General features: G+C 46.5%; 1 protein-coding gene across 6 annotated transcripts in view; it reads right to left on the bottom strand.

Moving 5' to 3' along the window:
• PACS2 (phosphofurin acidic cluster sorting protein 2) overlaps window positions 1-19325 on the bottom strand; it is a 138103-nt gene that overhangs the window by 41222 nt on the left and 77556 nt on the right. For 4 of the 6 annotated variants that reach the window (XM_069729219.1, XM_069729238.1, XM_069729256.1 and 1 more), the window contains exons 11-19: window positions 15898-15957; window positions 12018-12119; window positions 8845-8963; window positions 8305-8437; window positions 7840-7944; window positions 5185-5291; window positions 4600-4754; window positions 4171-4281; window positions 3112-3241 (exon numbers count right to left, since the gene is read on the bottom strand). In XM_069729219.1, coding sequence (XP_069585320.1) covers window positions 3112-3241; window positions 4171-4281; window positions 4600-4754; window positions 5185-5291; window positions 7840-7944; window positions 8305-8437; window positions 8845-8963; window positions 12018-12119; window positions 15898-15957 — 1022 coding nt within the window. The remainder of the gene's footprint in view (window positions 1-3111; window positions 3242-4170; window positions 4282-4599; window positions 4755-5184; window positions 5292-7839; window positions 7945-8304; window positions 8438-8844; window positions 8964-12017; window positions 12120-15897; window positions 15958-19325) is intronic. The other 2 variants (XM_069729247.1, XM_069729264.1) reach the window with 1 other exon arrangement.

Consider the following 19325-nt stretch of genomic DNA (forward strand, 5'->3'; position numbering starts at 1 on the left):
AGCGGTGAAACGCGTTCCATTTGAATGGTGCTATCAATAATTGAAAGCGGCATTTAAATCATTTAAAATTATAGCTGGAGCTCACCTCCAGCCACAGCTTCTAGAGACAGAAGCCGGTATCTGCTGCGTCTGGAGAGAGTTCAGCTCCTGGGTCCCCTCCACAAGTGATCACCCCCACAACCACATACATGTGCGTAATATGTGAAGAGGATGATGAACCCCATTAAAAATCCATGGCGTCGATTAATGAAACATGTTAGATACAACACAGGAATAAAGCATAATTAATAGAAACAATGATATGATCTTGAGTCCACATTGTAACAGGTGAAAAAATGGAAGGCTAAAGGTTTCACATCCAAGTACTAATTGACAAATTTTAGAAGTTTTGAATAGTTTTTTCTCCATGGTTTCTCTTTTCTTGTCTAGAAGGGCTGTTCTACTATGAATTCTCCTGTAAAACGTGTTGTATTTAATTCTACAATAAATTATCTTTCCAATTCCAATGCAAAATCATTTTATGTTTTTTTTTTAAAAAAAACAAACAAACAGAAAACTAGTGTTAAGAGCCATCAAAAGCAAAAAATGGCATTCACAATTTTGGCCACTGATGTATCTACATTAAAGAGCAACTCCAGTCTGATATGGAAAATTTCCTACCCATTCAGATCCATAATATTGTCCGTGTATATAGCAATTAGTGAAAGTATAGGCTCTGGCCTTTGGTTCAATAGGCAACCAGTTATCAGGGACAGAAATATACAGAAAACTTTTCTACTGCTCCGTGAAGGAGATGTCCCAGCGCAACCCCAACTGGGTGATCAGTATATGATGGAAGCAGTATAGCTTCTGACTAGGGCCATCTGGAGCAAGTGTCTACAGCTTTACGGGCGACTAGGACTGGAATTGTCCTTTAAAGTACTGGAAATAGTAAAATAGACAATGCATCTCCAGCAAAAGCTCGCATGTCAATTACACAAGGCATAGAGGTGCAGCAAGAAGAAAGGAAAACATGGTTACCCAGAGAGGACATGATACCTTAAGGCAAAATCAAAATGAAAACTTTTTTTCCTTTTGAGAAAGCAACGATAAATGGAAAACAAAACAAAAACAGAAAAAAAGAAAGTAGAAAAGTTATAAGACAACATCGATCACAAAAATGCATTGTGCTTTGTACCCAGATCTTTGCGGTAAGTCTCCAGAAGGAAGAACTGACTGTACGGTGCAGAGACACAACCCAGGAATGGTTATTCTTCATGGTATTCTCCTATTGATAGCTGCCCGTATTGTATACATGGGAACCATGATCTGCAGCAGTGCTCTGCTCACGTTATATATGTTTAGGACTTCCACTATTGCTACACGTGGGCTAAGAACCTTTCATTTTATGTTACGATCAAACTGTGTGAGCCCATCTGCCAGGAACAAGGCAGCCTCTTTTCCTCAGGCCTCAAACGAAGTGGTAAAGAATAAGATCCAGATACACTGCACTAATTAAAACCACTTAGATGAAAATGAAAATGATGAAAAGCAACAATAGAGCTCATATTTGATGAATGTTATGGTATAATGTTTGCATATATGCGTTTGATTGAAGTCACAAAAGTGGCCACTATCCACTAAGCTAAAGTTGGACTAAAGAAGATGTTGCCTTCGGATTGGCAGATAACCTCATATACTTTGATCAAATGAGTGCAAAGAACCTCACATTTTACGTATGTAACAATATTGGAATTACTACACAAAAAGGTTTGTAATATTTTCCAAATCTCCTGACTACCCTATACACGTACATGCTTGGCTCTGCAGAGCGTTCATAGTTGTAAGTGGGTAGTAAGCTGCGGTCAGACACCTCTGGTGGCCGCTTACCTCCCCGAGAAATAAAAAGTCAGAAACCCATACAAAGAAGGTGGTTGGCCAGTCCCATGGAAATTGGCAGGTTCCATGGATACGTATTTAGTGCGAATGGATAGCTGCACAACAAGACTTCAATGTGTGCACCGTGGGGGGCTCAGAGACACCCGACTGCCCATTTATCCGAAAAGGCACTGCTCCGCCCACTGGTTTCACATGCCCCGCCTCACTCACTGGTGATTGACAGTGCCCTGGAGCAAGCGCTGTGTGCAGAGCGCTCAGGCAAGCCAGTGCTGCCAATCACCAGGGAGGGGGGCAGGGCAGAGCACCTCTTGGCCACACCAGGAGTGCACTGAGCACCCAAATTAGCTTATCTGATTACCCTTCAGTTTCTGCAGAACGATGGCAGCCAATAAATTATTAAGGGTGCAATTCCTGCGACCGGTGGTTGCATTCGCGTTAGCCACAAGGCCATAAACAGTATGCGCTCATGACTAAAATATGTGATATGTTCTGCCTGACAGAGGTGTCTTACGGTTTTGGTTAAGATATTAGACCTATGGCATGTTAAGGGCAAGGTTAACTTTGCCAGACAGTAGTAATGAGCAATGAGACATGCAGTAACCTTGTTATCTCGTATAATCTGGTTGTCCATGCAGTCAGTCTGTGGACGGCTCGGCACGGGGAAGGAGAAGCCGGACAGAATGGTATGTAGACGGGTGGGAAAGGATTCAGAATAACTTGTCATCTTTTTCAATGAAATCCCTAGTGTTTGCATGCATGAGTCCAGTGGGCGGTCCTAATAGTGCCTCACAGCTATCCCTAGATACAGTCATACAAAGACCGCCCATTTGACTCCGCCACACAAACACCAGGGATTACAAGGCATTAAAAGCCAGTTCAACTGAAACTTTTCCCACAAATATGACTATCACTGTTTGATCAGCTTCTCCAGCTCTGTAACATTCCGCCTGCTGATCAGATCGCATTTTCTACACATGTTCTCTCTAAAACTAAATACTAACTTGTGTCTACTAACTTTTCTAGATACAATAAAGAGTGTTTCTGCTACCCAAGATGGGATAAAAACTGCCTAAAATGTAAAAAAAAAAAAAACATATCCCATACACTGATTGCAGGGCAACGCCACAATGGATCAACTAATCCTTGTATGGTGTACCGGAGAGAGAAAAGCAAAATAAAAAATGTACCATGTTCACAAAGCTGAAATTAAAAATGTAAAGACCCACAGTATACCTTTTCTGTTTGTAAGTCAACATGGCCTCTGCTATGGGCAGCTGATGGGCGCAGTTTGCCCCAGCAATGTACTGCGTGACACGTGACACCACATCGGGAGGCTCCTGTATGGTAGACAGCAGGGAAACATCTGGAAAAAAGGCAAAAAAAATATATAAAACTAAGCTTCATCTGTGCATTGTGGAGAGCCACAGGGCAAATGTAGTATAATAGGGTGGCCAAGACAAAATGAAAGCGACTTTCGCAGCGGAACGGGTCCTGAGAAGGGAATCTTTTCTTTTTGCATTAGGGCTGTTCTAGAGCTTAAAGGAGAAACAATTCTTCATGTCTTGTGCTTAAAGGGGGCATCTGTCAGTAGGCAGTAAGTCACCCCTCCTAAGCCGTCTATATGGACATGCAGGTTATATGAAGCCTTGATATCAGCAATCCAATGTTTTATCCCCAAGAAATCCATGTTCTTCTTAATATATAAATGAGCTGTTAAGATTTATGGATGGGACACAGATCTCCCAGAGAATCTGCCTCCAGAGCTTATTATACATGAAAGGGAGAGTTCCCAGAGTGAGAAACTGTCAGTCAGTTATTACATGTCTCACACTGGTGACACTGCCTTGTCTTGAATATAATCTCTGGTGGCTGATTCTCAGGGAGATCTATGTCCAACCCAGAGATCTTAACAGCTCATTTACATATTAAGAAAACTGTAGATTTCTCAGGCAAAAAGTATCAGATTGCAGATAACAAGGTATGGTTTTATTCAACTTTCTATGGCCTGCATGCCCATATAGACAGCTTAAAAAGAATGATCCCATCAACAGATGCCTTTTAAAGAGCCCCTTTGTTTTTTCATAAAAATTTTCTGGGGAATTCTCCCATTAGCAATAGAAGGCCACAGAAACATAGCGTGAACGCTGAAGTCTGAGAATCTGGCAGGCAGAATAAGCAGAAGGGCCTGGATATCTGCGGCACTGTAGGTGAAGAGGCCACCAGGTATAATGTAGAACCCAAGGGTCGGTTTAAGATTTGGTTCCCTTTTCTAAAATAAGCCCATTACATTACCTGAGGTTTGTGCGTCCAGTTTTGTGAACAGTTCTCTCCAAGCTGAATCCTGGAAGAGGTTGTTGTATTTGTAGTCCACAGTGCCCAAGTATTTAGCTACGGGATTGGAGCCTACAAAAAACAAAAAAACAAAGTACTTTCAAAAACCATTCAATTTAGAAGCATAACGGTCTAACGGAGGGCGCATGTGGGGGTGGTCAGCATGTACAGGAGATTGAAGAGCTGTCAGAGCCCAGAGGAGCTCACGGTCTCATTACCCCATTCCATAAAGGGCTTTTACATTGGGCAATGAATGGCAGAGGAATCCCAGTAAACGAGCAGTGGCCGACTTCATATAAAGTCGATAACCAGCTGTCATAAAAGACCCTTATACGCCAGCACATAAATGTGAACCTCTGAGCCTTGCTGGGAAGGATCACTGAAACTTACCTAATGGGATAATGAGAAAGCGCAGGTATCCCACCCAGTCTGGGGTTTTGTGTGACAGCTGCTCCACAAACAGTCTGAGGACAGCACTGAGGTAACTCTGAGCGCCCGCTACCGCAACTTTCACAGGATTTGGTGGCTGTGAATTGCAATTACAACTAAAAAGAGAACATACTGAAAATCAATACTTTCCGTTTTATCATGCACATCATAGATCCATTTATTTGAATAGGGGCAGGCTCAGAGGAGGTGTCCAATGACGAGAAGTTATAACTTATAGGTCGGTGTGGGCTGACCACTAGGCAGAATGGGGAACGGTCATCCCCTTTTAGAATGGATAGGCAAGTGTGGGCCATTTATTCTCCATGGGGCTACGGAAACAGCCGCCTATGGGTGCAGGTCATAGTGGTTGGGCCCCTCTGATCTATAAGATAAGAAATCTTAGAGAGGATCGCTCAAGAAATAACATTTTTCCCATATCATAGGAGACCAGAGTCCGGCCACGAGCAGAAAAAGATTGGAGCAGAGGTGAAGGAGCCAGCGAGATCAATATCCGATACAGCACAGAGACCAACACTTGACACTTACTATCGCTGTATTCTGGACACTATGGTATTAAAAGCAGCTTGAATATCCGCTGGAGAGCAAGTGCAGACTAGAGGAAGGTCGTGTTTTTGCAAGATTTCTGAAAGAAGCTGAAAAGTAAAAACTGTTGAATGTATTATGCACACATTTAATAGTTACAAACATATACATAGACGCACACTCAAAGGTTACGGAGCTGGAGCTCTTATCTATGCAGACCATAGACTAATAAAAGTATGACGCTATATTAAATAGTTTAAATATTTTTCATTCCTAAAAAATCCCTTAAAGTAGTTGGAGCGTAGTTTTGGAGACATGGCTCTAAGTCCCCAGAATACACGAGTAACATCCCATGTGCAGCTACGATTGGAGCATTCGCATGGGTAATATCGCACCTGCAGCCATGATTGGAGCATACGTATGGGTAATATCGCACCTGCAGCCACGATAATAGCATACACATGGGTAATATCGCACCTGCAGCCACGATAATAGCATACGCATGGGTAATATCGAACCTGCAGCCACGATTGGAGCATAAGCACGGGTAATATCACACCTGCAGCCACGATTGGAGCATATACATGGGTAATATCGCACCTGCAGCCACGATTGGAGCATATACATGGGTAATATCGCACCTGCAGCCACGATTGGAGCGTACGCATGGGTAATATCGCACCTGCAGCCACGATAGGAGCATAAGCATGGGTAACAGCGCACCTGCAGCCACGATAGCATACGCATGGGTAATATCGCACCTGCAGCCACAATTGGAGCATATACATGGGTAATATCGCACCTGCAGCCACGATAGGAGCATACGCATGGGTAACAGCGCACCTGCAGCCATGATAGCATACGCATGGGTAATATCGCACCTGCAGCCACGATAGGAGCATACGCATGGGTAATATCCCTCCTGCAGCCACGATAGGAGCATACGCATGGGTAACAGCGCACCTGCAGCCACGATTCCAGCACACGCATGGGTAATATCGCATCCGCAGCCACGATTGGAGCATAGGCATGGGTAATATCGCACCTGCAGCCACGATTGGAGCATACGCATGGGTAATATCGCACCTGCAGCCACGATAGCATACGCATGGGTAATATCGCACCTGCAGCCAAGATTGGAGCATACGCATGGGTAATATCCCTCCTGCAGCCACGATAGGAGCATACGCATGGGTAACAGCGCACCTGCAGCCACGATTCCAGCACACGCATGGGTAATATCGCATCCGCAGCCACGATTGGAGCATAGGCATGGGTAATATCGCACCTGCAGCCACTATTCCAGCATACGCATGGGTAATATCGCACCTGCAGCCACGATAGGAGCATACGCATGGGTAATATCCCTCCTGCAGCCACGATAGGAGCATACGCATGGGTAACAGCGCACCTGCAGCCACGATTCCAGCACACGCATGGGTAATATCGCATCCGCAGCCACGATTGGAGCATAGGCATGGGTAATATCGCACCTGCAGCCACTATTCCAGCATACGCATGGGTAATATCGCACCTGCAGCCACGATAGGAGCATACGCATGGGTAATATCCCTCCTGCAGCCACGATAGGAGCATACGCATGGGTAACAGCGCACCTGCAGCCACGATTCCAGCACACGCATGGGTAATATCGCATCCGCAGCCACGATTGGAGCATAGGCATGGGTAATATCGCACCTGCAGCCACGATTGGAGCATACGCATGGGTAATATCGCACCTGCAGCCACGATAGCATACGCATGGGTAATATCGCACCTGCAGCCAAGATTGGAGCATACGCATGAGTAATATCGCACCTGCAGCCATAATTGGAGTATACGCATGGGTAATATCGCACCTGCAGACACGATTGGAGCATACGCATGGGTAATATCACACCTGCAGCCACAATTGGAGGGAGTTTAAAGTATAGAGTTGCATAATAGCACAGTATGCAGTGAGCTTCAGAGCTCCCTCTAGTGGTAATGTGCAAACATGTTATTTTTCAAAACAATGTATTCATAGAGGATTTGGAGCTCTTACTGTTCAAAAAAAAACCAAAAACCATTGATTAAAAAATTAATCAGCACAGAATTTTGGACCTAAAAACAAAATTTATAAATCTGGAGTACAGCATTTGGAAGGCTATTACTGGCTATGAAAGGGAAGCTGCTGCCAGGTTTGTGTTATGTAAACTGAGAGCAGAATGGGGCTGAGACCCTAAATCCAGCGATGTTTCACATACTAGACTGTGTGCTGCTGTATCAACAAAATCAGTGTTTTATCAGCTGAGATTATCACTACAGGACTAGGTTCCTCGTGCCTCCTAGTCAACTGCTCTGTGTAACCCCTGCCCCATCACTGATTGGTAGCTTTCTGTCAATGCACACAGTACACAATGTACACTGAAATACAGAGCTCAGCATTAGAGCTTTGCTAGATCTGCAGCAGAGAAAACAGGGATTGTATCAAAATGACAGCAACTGATACATAGCTGGAATCAGGCTCTCTGCCTCTACATCATGCTGTACTCAGACTACATAGTAAAAACCTGCTGACAGGTTCGCTTTAATATGAATCTATTAAAACATCTGTATAGCAGTCAGTCGGATCAGTCATGCTAGTAATGGGCAACATACGTAACGAGGGACACTTACCTGGCCCTGCCAGTCCGAAATGTTGATAAGGATAATGTTTTCAGGGAGATGGTCGTCGGAAACCAGAATGTGGTTGAGCTGATCATACACTGTTTTCCTGGGAATCTGAAGATGAAACATATTTGAGTAATGTATGGTGAAAGCTGCAGCCAGACAGAGACGTGAGACCCCCATACTCAGGCAGTGGGCCTGGTTACTGCGAACTGACTTATCACAGATGTTGAAGAATGGAAAGTCTGCAGAGGGCTCTAGGCTCCCTCTAGTGGTGACTGAATGCTGACAATTTTATAGTGTAGAATTATTGGAGATCTGATATGACCACTAGAAATATAAATAAAATATTCAATGCTGAATTATGGACCTCTTAAATCCTCCTCTGCCCACGCAGATTCCCCCAGCAGTCATTATGCTTTAGATGTAGAAGACGGTATAAGAATCCAGAGTCTGTCTATGTAGTGGCTTTACCTGCAGATGATTCCGAGTATCGGGTGAACGTTCGTTATCAAGGCTATTGGCTCTCTCATTCTGGGGTCGTGATGCTTGCCTTTCTTTCAATGATGTGCTCCGACCACGACGACCCGTTTGTTTTCCTTCCAAGCTGTAATAAGAAAAAAGTGAAAATCTATGAAATCATCCCCACAATCGCTATAGCACAAGTCCTCACTGCAATCGATCAAGAAAAACAAGAATGATACCAAACAGAAAGAACTTTTCGCATAAAGGGATTGTGCAAAATGCTCCAAAAAAACTCGCCAATTCCCCACTGCTCACACTTACACGCATCTGATTCTCTGCTGCAGTCATGATGTTCCATCGCAAGGACTACTGAAACCAATCATTGGCCGAGCAGGTAATCAGCTGCAGCCAGTGACTGACTGCAGTGGTCACATGTCCCTGTTGCTGCAGCAGGAAGTAGAAACTAGTTCGGATATGGCAGTGTTGGGAAGAGAGGAGTAATGGGCTGGTGAATAATGCGTCTTTTTTTTACATCTTCTTTATGATTACCGAGTAGAAGGAATGATCAAGGATTCGGTCTTCGTTATCTTTCCACTTGGGGGTAACCTCTCCACGAAAACATCCAGCGTGGAAAGTTCAATCTCTTGTGGATCCTGCGAAGAGGTGTCCTATGGGAGAAAAGCAAACCCGTAAATAAGAAGGAACGTTCAGCAGTATATACAGTATGCAGGCACTAACAGATCACACTGGGCACTACATTTACTATCTGATAGGAGACCTATCATGTCATTGAAGAGACTAGCAAGATTGGATCCTCAGACTACAGGATCCTCAGGAACAGGGAGCAAGGCAAATACAGAAAACGGTCACATCTATCTAATCTCATACTCCAACATACCGGATCTGCACATGACAGTTCAAGCCCGAAGTGAGTAACAGCAGAGATGGAAGGAAACAGAAGTCACCTTGTTAAACAACTATCAGCTTAGGTCACCCACCAAATGGTTTACTTTATTAAAGGCCCCCGGGGCACATTAGACTAATGTTGGCCGAAGCCAAAATATTGGCATTGTAATGTGTATGGAGGCCTGATGTTGAGCGACAGAACGGTCCCGCCTCTCTGTTTTTGGACTGCTGAACCTTTTTTTACTCTAAAAGATGAGCGGCCCCCAGAGGAGTTTGGCGGCAGCTTTTCTCAGAGAACAGAGGCAAGCACTCCTGTGTGTAGGAGAGTCAGGTGAGATAGTTGTGTGCCGAGCAAGAGCTCCTGTGTATAGGAGAGTCAGGTGAGATAGTTGGGTGCCGAGCAAGAGCTCCTGTGTATAGGAGAGTCAGGTGAGATAGTTGGGTGCCGAGCAAGAGCTCCTGTGTATAGGAGAGTCAGGTGAGACAGTTGTGTGCCGAGCAAGCGCTCCTGTGTATAGGAGTCAGGCGAGATAGTTGTGTGCCGAGCAAGTGCTCCTGTGTATAGGAGAGTCAGGCGAGATAGTTGTGTGCCGAGCAAGCGCTCCTGTGTATAGGAGAGACAGGCGAGATAGTTGTGTGCCGAGCAAGCGCTCCTGTGTATAGGAGAGTCAGGTGAGATAGTTGTGTGCCGAGCAAGCCCTCTTGTGTATAGGAGAGTCGAGGGAGTTAGGTGCCAGCCAAGCAAGCGCTCCTGCTTATGAGAAAGTCAGGGGAGATAGCGGCCGGCTGAGTAAGCGATCCTGTGTATAGGAGAGTCAAGGGGAGATAACTGCCGGCCGAGCAAGAGCTCCTGTGTAAAGGAGAATCGGGTGAAATAGTTGTGTGCCGAGCGAGCGCTCATGTGTATGGGAAAGTCGGGGAAGATCGCTCGCTCGGGTGGTAGATCTCCTGTGTATAAAAGAGTCGTGGAAGATAGCTGGTAGTCAAGCGAGAGCCCCTGTGTATGGGAGAGACGGGGAAGATAGCTGCCGGCTAAGTGAGTGCTAATATGCACGGGAGAGTCAGAGGAGATGGCTGCAGGCCGAGAAAGCGCTCCTGTGCATAGGAGAGTCGGGGGAGATAGCTGTCGACAAAGTGAGCGCTCCTGTGTATAGGAGAGTTGGGGGGGAAGATAGCTGCCGGCCGAGCGAGCACTCCTGTGCATGGGAGAGTTGGGGGAGATAGCTGCCGGCTAAGTGAGTGCTCATGTGCATGGGAGAGTCGGGGGAGATGGCTGCAGGCCGAGAAAGCGCTCCTGTGCATGGGAGAGTCGGGGGAGATAGCTGCCGGCTGAGCAAGCGCTCCTGTGTATAGGAGAGTTGGGGGGAAAGATAGCTGCCGGCCGAGCGAGCGCTCCTGTGCATGGGAGAGTTGAGGGTATATAGCTGCCAGCCAAGCGAGCGCCCCTGTGTATGGGAGAGTTGGGGAGATATAGCTGCCGGCCGAGCGAGCGCCCCTGTGTATGGGAGAGTTGGGGGATGTAGCTGCCGGCCGAGCGAGGGCCCCTGTGTATGGGAGAGTTGGGACATAGCTGCCAGCCGAGCGAGCACCCCTGTGTAAAGGAGAATCAGGTGACATAGTTGTGTGCCGAGCGAGCGCTCATGTGTATGGGAAAGTCGGGGAAGATCGCTCGCTCGGGTGATAGATCTCCTGTGTATAAAAGAGTCGTGGAAGATAGCTGGTAGTCAAGCGAGAGCCCCTGTGTATGGGAGAGTTGGGGGCGATAGTTGCCGGCCAAGCAAGCGCTCCTGTGTATAGGAGAGTCGGGGAAGATTGCTCCCTCAGTGGGCAGCTCTCCTGTGTATAAAAGAGTCGCGTAAAATAGCTGGTAGTCAAGCGAGAGCTCCTGTACATGGGAGAGACGGGGAAGATAGCTGCCAGCTAAGTGAGTGCTCATATGCATGGGAGAGTCAGAGGAGATGACTGCAGGCCGAGAAAGCGCTCCTGTGCATAGGAGAGTCGGGGGAGATAGCTGCCGACAAAGTGAGCGCTCCTGTGTATAGGAGAGTTTGGAAGATAGCTGCCGGCCGAGCGAGCGCTCCTGTGCATGGGAGAGTTGAGGGTATATAGCTGCCGGCCTAGCGAGCGCCCCTGTGTATGGGAGAGTTGGGGGGATATAGCTGCCGGCCTAGCGAGCGCCCCTGTGTATGGGAGAGTTGGGGGGATATAGCTGCCGGCCGAGCGAGCGCCCCTTCGTATGGGAGAGTAGGGGGGGATATAGCTGCCGGCCGAGCAAGCGCTCCTGTGTATAGGAGAGTCAGGGGACAGCTATCTAAAGTGTATAGGGGGCTTTAGCTAGGTCCAGCATTCTGTACAAAGTAAATCTTAAGATCTCTAAATCCCCTGCGTAGACAATTATTGTTTGTTTGTTTTTTTTTTTGTTTTTTAAAGACACCTGTTAATGAAGCAGAGTTAGGCAGGTAGAAGTAAGATGCCGCAGGGCAGACTTTTCCTCAGGGCAGGCTTTTTCATCCTGCTGTTTTTTTCTCTAAAAAGCCAGAGTTTCAGCATAAGACAGAGCTTCCTGTAATGAGGAGCCAGCCTAGATTTCATGGTTTAGGTAGTGTGAAATTTTTACATACAAATACAATAATATTTATGAATATACTTTCTGGCTAGCACAAGGTTTCATTGCTGGAATCAGGGTCTCTGCCTCTATATCACGGTGCTTTCGCATTACACAGTAAAACCTGCTGACAGATTCCCTTTAGTATGCTGATGTGATATGAGATGGTGACAATATGAGTGGCAGTGCACGGGAGCACAGGTGTACTTACTAAGGATACAGCGTCAGACACACTCTCAGGAGAGTGCTTGGGTAAGGACGGTCGTCTCTCAGGATCCTCCAGCTGAGCAGATAAATGGAAGTGGGTTGAGCACTAATAAAAATGTAATTGAAGATGAACCACCAAACTTAACAATTGTACGTACAAACGGCCGCACATCCTAAGCGTACATCTATATATACGGCTGTACATCCTCCCCGTACACCTATATACACGGCCATACATCCTCCCCGCACACCTATATACACGGCCGCACATCCTCCCCGTACACCTATATACACGGCCGCACATCCTCCCCGTACACCTATATACACGGCCATACATCCTCCCCGTACACCTATATACACGGCCGCACATCCTCCCCGTACACCTATATACAAGGCCGTACATCCTCCCCGTACACCTATATACACGGCCGCACATCCTCCCCGTACACCTATATACACGGCCGTACATCCTCCCCGTACACCTATATACAAGGCCGCACATCCTCCCCGTACACCTATATACACGGCCATACATCCTCCCATACACCTATATACACGGCCGTACATCCTCCCCGTACACCTATATACACAACCGTACATCCTCCCGCACGCCTATATACACGACCGTACATCCTCCCTGTACACCTACAGTGGGGCAAAAAAGTATTTAGTCAGTCAGCAATAGTGCAAGTTCCACCACTTAAAAAGATGAGAGGCGTCTGTAATTTACATCATAGGTAGACCTCAACTATGGGAGACAAACTGAGAAAAAAAAATCCAGAAAATCACATTGTCTGTTTTTTTAACAATTTATTTGCATATTATGGTGGAAAATAAGTATTTGGTCAGAAACAAACAATCAAGATTTCTGGCTCTCACAGACCTGTAACTTCTTCTTTAAGAGTCTCCTCTTTCCTCCACTCATTACCTGTAGTAATGGCACCTGTTTAAACTTGTTATCAGTATAAAAAGACACCTGTGCACACCCTCAAACAGTCTGACTCCAAACTCCACTATGGTGAAGACCAAAGAGCTGTCAAAGGACACCAGAAACAAAATTGTAGCCCTGCACCAGGCTGGGAAGACTGAATCTGCAATAGCCAACCAGCTTGGAGTGAAGAAATCAACAGTGGGAGCAATAATTAGAAAATGGAAGACATACAAGACCACTGACAATCTCCTTCGATCTGGGGCTCCACGCAAAATCCCACCCCGTGGGGTCAGAATGATCACAAGAATGGTGAGCAAAAATCCCAGAACCACGCGGGGGGACCTAGTGAATGAACTGCAGAGAGCTGGGACCAATGTAACAAGGCCTACCATAAGTAACACACTATGCCACCATGGATTCAGATCCTGCAGTGCCAGACGTGTCCCACTGCTTAAGCCAGTACATGTCCGGGCCCGTCTGAAGTTTGCTAGAGAGCATTTGGATGATCCAGAGGAGTTTTGGGAGAATGTCCTATGGTCTGATGAAACCAAACTGGAACTGTTTGGTAGAAACACAACTTGTCGTGTTTGGAGGAAAAAGAATACTGAGTTGCATCCATCAAACACCATACCTACTGTAAAGCATGATGGTGGAAACATCATGCTTTGGGGCTGTTTCTCTGCAAAGGGGCCAGGACGACTGATCCGGGTACATGAAAGAATGAATGGGGCCATGTATCGTGAGATTTTGAGTGCAAACCTCCTTCCATCAGCAAGGGCATTGAAGATGAAACGTGGCTGGGTCTTTCAACATGACAATGATCCAAAGCACACCGCCAGGGCAACGAAGGAGTGGCTTCGTAAGAAGCATTTCAAGGTCCTGGAGTGGCCTAGCCAGTCTCCAGATCTCAACCCTATAGAAAACCTTTGGAGGGAGTTGAAAGTCCGTGTTGCCAAGCGAAAAGCCAAAAACATCACTGCTCTAGAGGAGATCTGCATGGAGGAATGGGCCAACATACCAACAACAGTGTGTGGCAACCTTGTGAAGACTTACAGAAAACGTTTGACCTCTGTCATTGCCAACAAAGGATATATTACAAAGTATTGAGATAAAATTTTGTTTCTGACCAAATACTTATTTTCCACCATAATATGCAAATAAATTGTTAAAAAAACAGACAATGTGATTTTCTGGATTTTTTTTTCTCAGTTTGTCTCCCATAGTTGGGGTCTACCTATGATGTAAATTACAGACGCCTCTCATCTTTTTAAGTGGTGGAACTTGCACTATTGCTGACTGACTAAATACTTTTTTGCCCCACTGTATATACACGGCCGCACATCCTCCCCGTACACCTATATACACGGCCGTACATCCTCCCCGTACACCTATATACAAGGCCGCACATCCTCCCCGTACACCTATATACACGGCCATACATCCTCCCATACACCTATATACACGGCCGTACATCCTCCCCGTACACCTATATACACAACCGTACATCCTCCCGCACGCCTATATACACGACCGTACATCCTCCCCGTACACCTATATAATTTTCTGGATTTTTTTTTCTCAGTTTGTCTCCCATAGTTGAGGTCTACCTATGATGTAAATTACAGACGCCTCTCATCTTTTTTAGTGGTGGAACTTGCACTATTGCTGACTGACTAAATACTTTTTTGCCCCACTGTATATACACGGCCATACATCCTCCCCGTCCACCTGTATAAATGGCTGCACATCCTTCCCGTACACCTATACACACAGCCGTACATCCTCCCCGTACACCTATACACACAGCCGTACATCCTCCCCGTACACCTATACACGGCAGTACATCCTCCCCGTACACCTATACACACGGCAGTACATCCTCCAGGTACACCTATACACCTATATATACGGCCGTACATCCTCACCATACACCAATATACACAGCCGCACATCCTCCCCGTACACCTATACACACAGCCGTACATCCTCCCCGTACACCTATACACACAGCCGTACACCCTCCCTGTACACCTATACACACGGCAGTACATCCTCCCCGTACACCTATACACACGGCAGTACATCTTCCAGGTACACCTATATACACGGCCGTCAATCCTCCCCGTACACCTATTTACACGGCCGCACATCCTCCCCGTACATCTATATACATGGCCGCACATCCTTCCTTACACCTATATACACGGCAGTACAACCTCCCGTACGCCTATATACATGGCCGGACATCCTCCCCGTAACCTATATACACGGCCGTACATCATCCTCGTACACCTATATACACGGCCGTACATCCTCCCCGTAACCTATATACACGGCCGTACATCATCCTCGTACACCTATATACACGGCCGTACATCCTCCCCGTACACCTATATACACGGCCGTACATCCTCCCCGTACACCTGTATACACGGCCGTACATCCTCCCATAACCTATAATACACGGCCATACAACCTCACCATACATCTATATACACGGTCGTACAACCTCCCGTACACCTTTCATACACGGCCGTACATCCTCCCTATACACCTATATACATGGCCGTACATCCTCCCGTACACCTATATACACAGCTGTACATCCTCTCCGTACACCTTTTATACATGGCCGTACATCCCCCCCATACACCTATATACGCGGCCGTACATCCTCCCTATACACCTATATACGTGGCCGTACATCCTCCTTATACACCTATATACGCGGCCGTACATCCTCCCTATACACCTATATACACGGTCGTACATCCTCCCGTACACCTATATACACGGCCGTACATCCTCCCCATAAACCTATATACACGGCCGTACTTCCTCCCCGTCCACCTAAATACATGGCCGTACATCCTCCCCGTACACATATAAATGGTTTTACATTCTACCTACACAACAGCCGTCTTAATATAAAGCTTTGTGAATGGTGACTTACGTCAGTGTTTGCGGACTGAGCGAGGTCACGATGAGGTTTCTCAAAATGGACATTACTGTTCTGCAAATGAACAATGTAACAACTATTAGATATGAATGTTCGGGCTGTGTAGATGCCTCTATACACTGATAAATACCCATACAGGAGTGTTACTCATACCATCCTCTTATTAAAGGGAACCTGTCACCCCGAAAATCGCGGGTGAGGTAAGCCCACCGGCATCAGGGGCTTATCTACAGCATTCTGTAATGCTGTAGATAAGCCCCCGATGTTACCTGAAAGAGGAGAAAAAGACGTTATATTATACTCACCCAGGGGCGGTCCCGCTGCTGGTCAGGTCGGATGGGCGTCTCCGGTCCGCTGCGGCGCCTCCCATCTTCATTACAAGACGTCCTCTTCTGATCTTCAGCCACGGCTCCGGCGCAGGCGTACTTTGCTCTGCCCTGTTGAGGGCAGACAAAGTACTGCAGTGCGCAGGCGCCGGAAAGGTCAGAGGCCCTGCGCCTGCGCACTGCAGTACTTTGTCTGCCCTCAACAGGGCAGAGCAAAGTGCGCCTGCGCCGGAGCCGTGGCTGAAGATCAGAAGAGGACGTTTTGTAATGAAGATGGGAGGCACCGCAGCGGACCGGAGACACCCATCCGACCTGACCAGCAGCGGCACCGCCCCTGGGTGAGTATAATCTAACGTCTTTTTCTCCTCTTTCAGGTAACATCGGGGGCTTATCTACAGCAGTACAGAATGCTGTAGATAAGCCCCTGATGCCGGTGGGCTTACCTCACCCGCGATTTTCGGGGTGACAGGTTCCCTTTAACGAGTGCATCGCCTGTCAGATGATGCAATATCCCCACCTCCTCATTGGGGGCATACAATCAGAAGGTGCGCCTCACATACAGCACTGCTGCAGGCCTGTAGTACACACAGCGAGTCTGGCTGTCACTTCTCTTGGTTGTCTCAAGCTATGTCAATCTTCTGCACCACAATAACAGCACTTGTCTTTATTAAATCTGCTGCATTTTACAAACATTCATTTACTAGTGAGGCGCAAAATGCGTAGAAAAGGCACAATAAATCTGGTGTGTGGCCTGTGCGCTAGCTTTAGTCTGGCACGTTTTGCCGAGTAAATCACATTGAATACTCTAGATCACCCGATATTCCTCATACACACAAGTTAATCAACCATAAAGCTCTAAATCACACGTCAAACTCTGGACCGCAGGCCAAATCTGGCCACAGGGTGATTATATTTGTCCCACAATGCCAACACTGCTCCCCTATCATACTGAATGGAGGACTATATGGGGCCCATCATACTTTGTGGAGGACTATGTGGGGCCCATCATACTGCATGGAGGACTATGTGGGGCCCATCATATTACGTGGAGGACTATGTGGGGCCCATTATTCTGCATGGATGACCATGTGGGGCCCATTATTTTATATGGAGGACTATGTGGGGCCCATTATTTTATATCGAGGACTATGTGGGGCCCATCATACTTTGTGGAGGACTATGTGGGGCCCAATATTCTGTATGGAGAACTATGTAGGGCCCATTAGTCTGTATGGAGGACATTGTTGGGCCCATTAGTCTGTATGGAGGACACTGTGGGGCCCATTAGCCTGTATGGAGGACTATGTGGAGCCCACTATTCTGTATGGAAGACTATGTGGGGCCCATTACTCTGTATGAAGGACTATGTGGGGCCCATTAGTCTATTTGGAGGACTATGTGGGGCCCATTATACTATACGAAGGACTATGTAGGGACCATTATACTGTATGAAGGACTATGTGGGGCCAATATTCTGTATGGAGAACTATGTAGGGCCTATTAGTCTGTATGGAGGACTTTGTGGGGCTCATTAGACTGTATGGAGGACTATGTGGTGCCCACTATTCTGTATGGAAGACTATGTGGGGCCCATTAGTCTGTATGGAGGACTATGTGGCGCCCATAAGTCTGTTTGGAGGACTATGTGGAGCCCATTATTCTGTATGGACGACTATGTGGGGCCCATTATACTGTATGCAGGACTATGTGGGACCCATTATTCTGTATGGAAGACTATGTGGAGCCCATTATAATATGTGTAGGGCTGGGGGTGTGGGGATTACAGTTGAGGCATCATACTGTCTAGAGGTCACAATACATTTGAGGGCGGTATGGGTCATCATGTCATATGTGTAGAGGGCACTGTGGAGGAATTCACTGTGGGGGTATCATACTGTGTTGGGGGGGGCACTTTTAGAATCATATTTTAATATCTGCATTATTTATTGACTTAAGATTTTTTGATCCTTTGTTAGTACATACTTAAATTAGGCCATCGGGCCATATCCTTTTTATTACTCTAACAATTTTCCTGTATACCCCATTTGTGATTAAGTGTTTACTTTATTCAAACATCTATTTATTAAAATGCACTTTGTTTGTGGGACAGCCCGTTTAAGTTTGTTTCCATATGAAAAGGTTCATCATTATATTTGAGGCGAAGGAAAAACTTCCTCACTTGTAGACCTTTTTTTTTTTTAATTGATATCAAGGTTAGCCAGCGACTTTGTGCAAGTTTTTAATTTGGCCCTCTGTGTATTTGAGTTTGACTTCCCTGCTCTAGCCTGGCTATGATCAGGGGTATTTTTTAACTCTACCAAAAACTCTCTCTCAAAGGGGTTGTCCAGTGAGAAACTATTACATGATGGAAGTCCAAATGCTGGATCCAGCACCCCCTGGTAGAATGAGGCACGTTTATCCGCACTGTCACTCCATTCATTTACTTTGTGGCTGCTCAGTGCTGCGCTCGGCTTTCCCTCGTTCATAGAAAATGAATGGTGCAGCATTCGGACGTCCAACCTGCTGCTTCATTCTAGACGGGGCATACATATTCTCTGTTCTGCTGATCAGTGAGGTTGAGGTTGAAAAAAAGCTATCACCTATCCAGCAGACTGTCGATTCCTTGTTTTCACTGGACAACCCCTTTAAGGACCTAATTGTTATTACAAGTCTAATTGGTTTATCTTTTGTGGTTAGCCATCTCCGTTGCCTCAATGGGGGAGACCGGAACCATGGGAAGTCATAAAGAAGTGCCTGGGGTGTGAAAACTAATGCTAGTCCTGCAGAAGGAAGAATAGCCATTCCTCAGGTTCCAACGCCTGCTGCTTATAGTACCCTTCTGCTAAGACTTGCATCACTAGAAGGTAAGACCTCCACAAAGATGGGGACAGAAGACTAAGGAGGGTCCCTAAATAATAGAAGAACAGACGCCTGGAAGCTCAGGACCAAGGGGGCTTCTACCCCAGGAGGGGAGGGAATTGTTGTGCAATGGCAGAAGCAAACAGCTCAACCCGACCTTCTACATTGACAGGTCAAAAGAGAAAAAGCTTAGTTCCTAACCTGCCTAATCAAGGTTAAGACATGTCTGCTCCTCAG

The sequence above is a fragment of the Ranitomeya imitator genome, chromosome 1 (genome assembly GCF_032444005.1).
Source record: "Ranitomeya imitator isolate aRanImi1 chromosome 1, aRanImi1.pri, whole genome shotgun sequence".
Classification (NCBI taxonomy): Eukaryota; Metazoa; Chordata; class Amphibia; order Anura; family Dendrobatidae; genus Ranitomeya; species Ranitomeya imitator.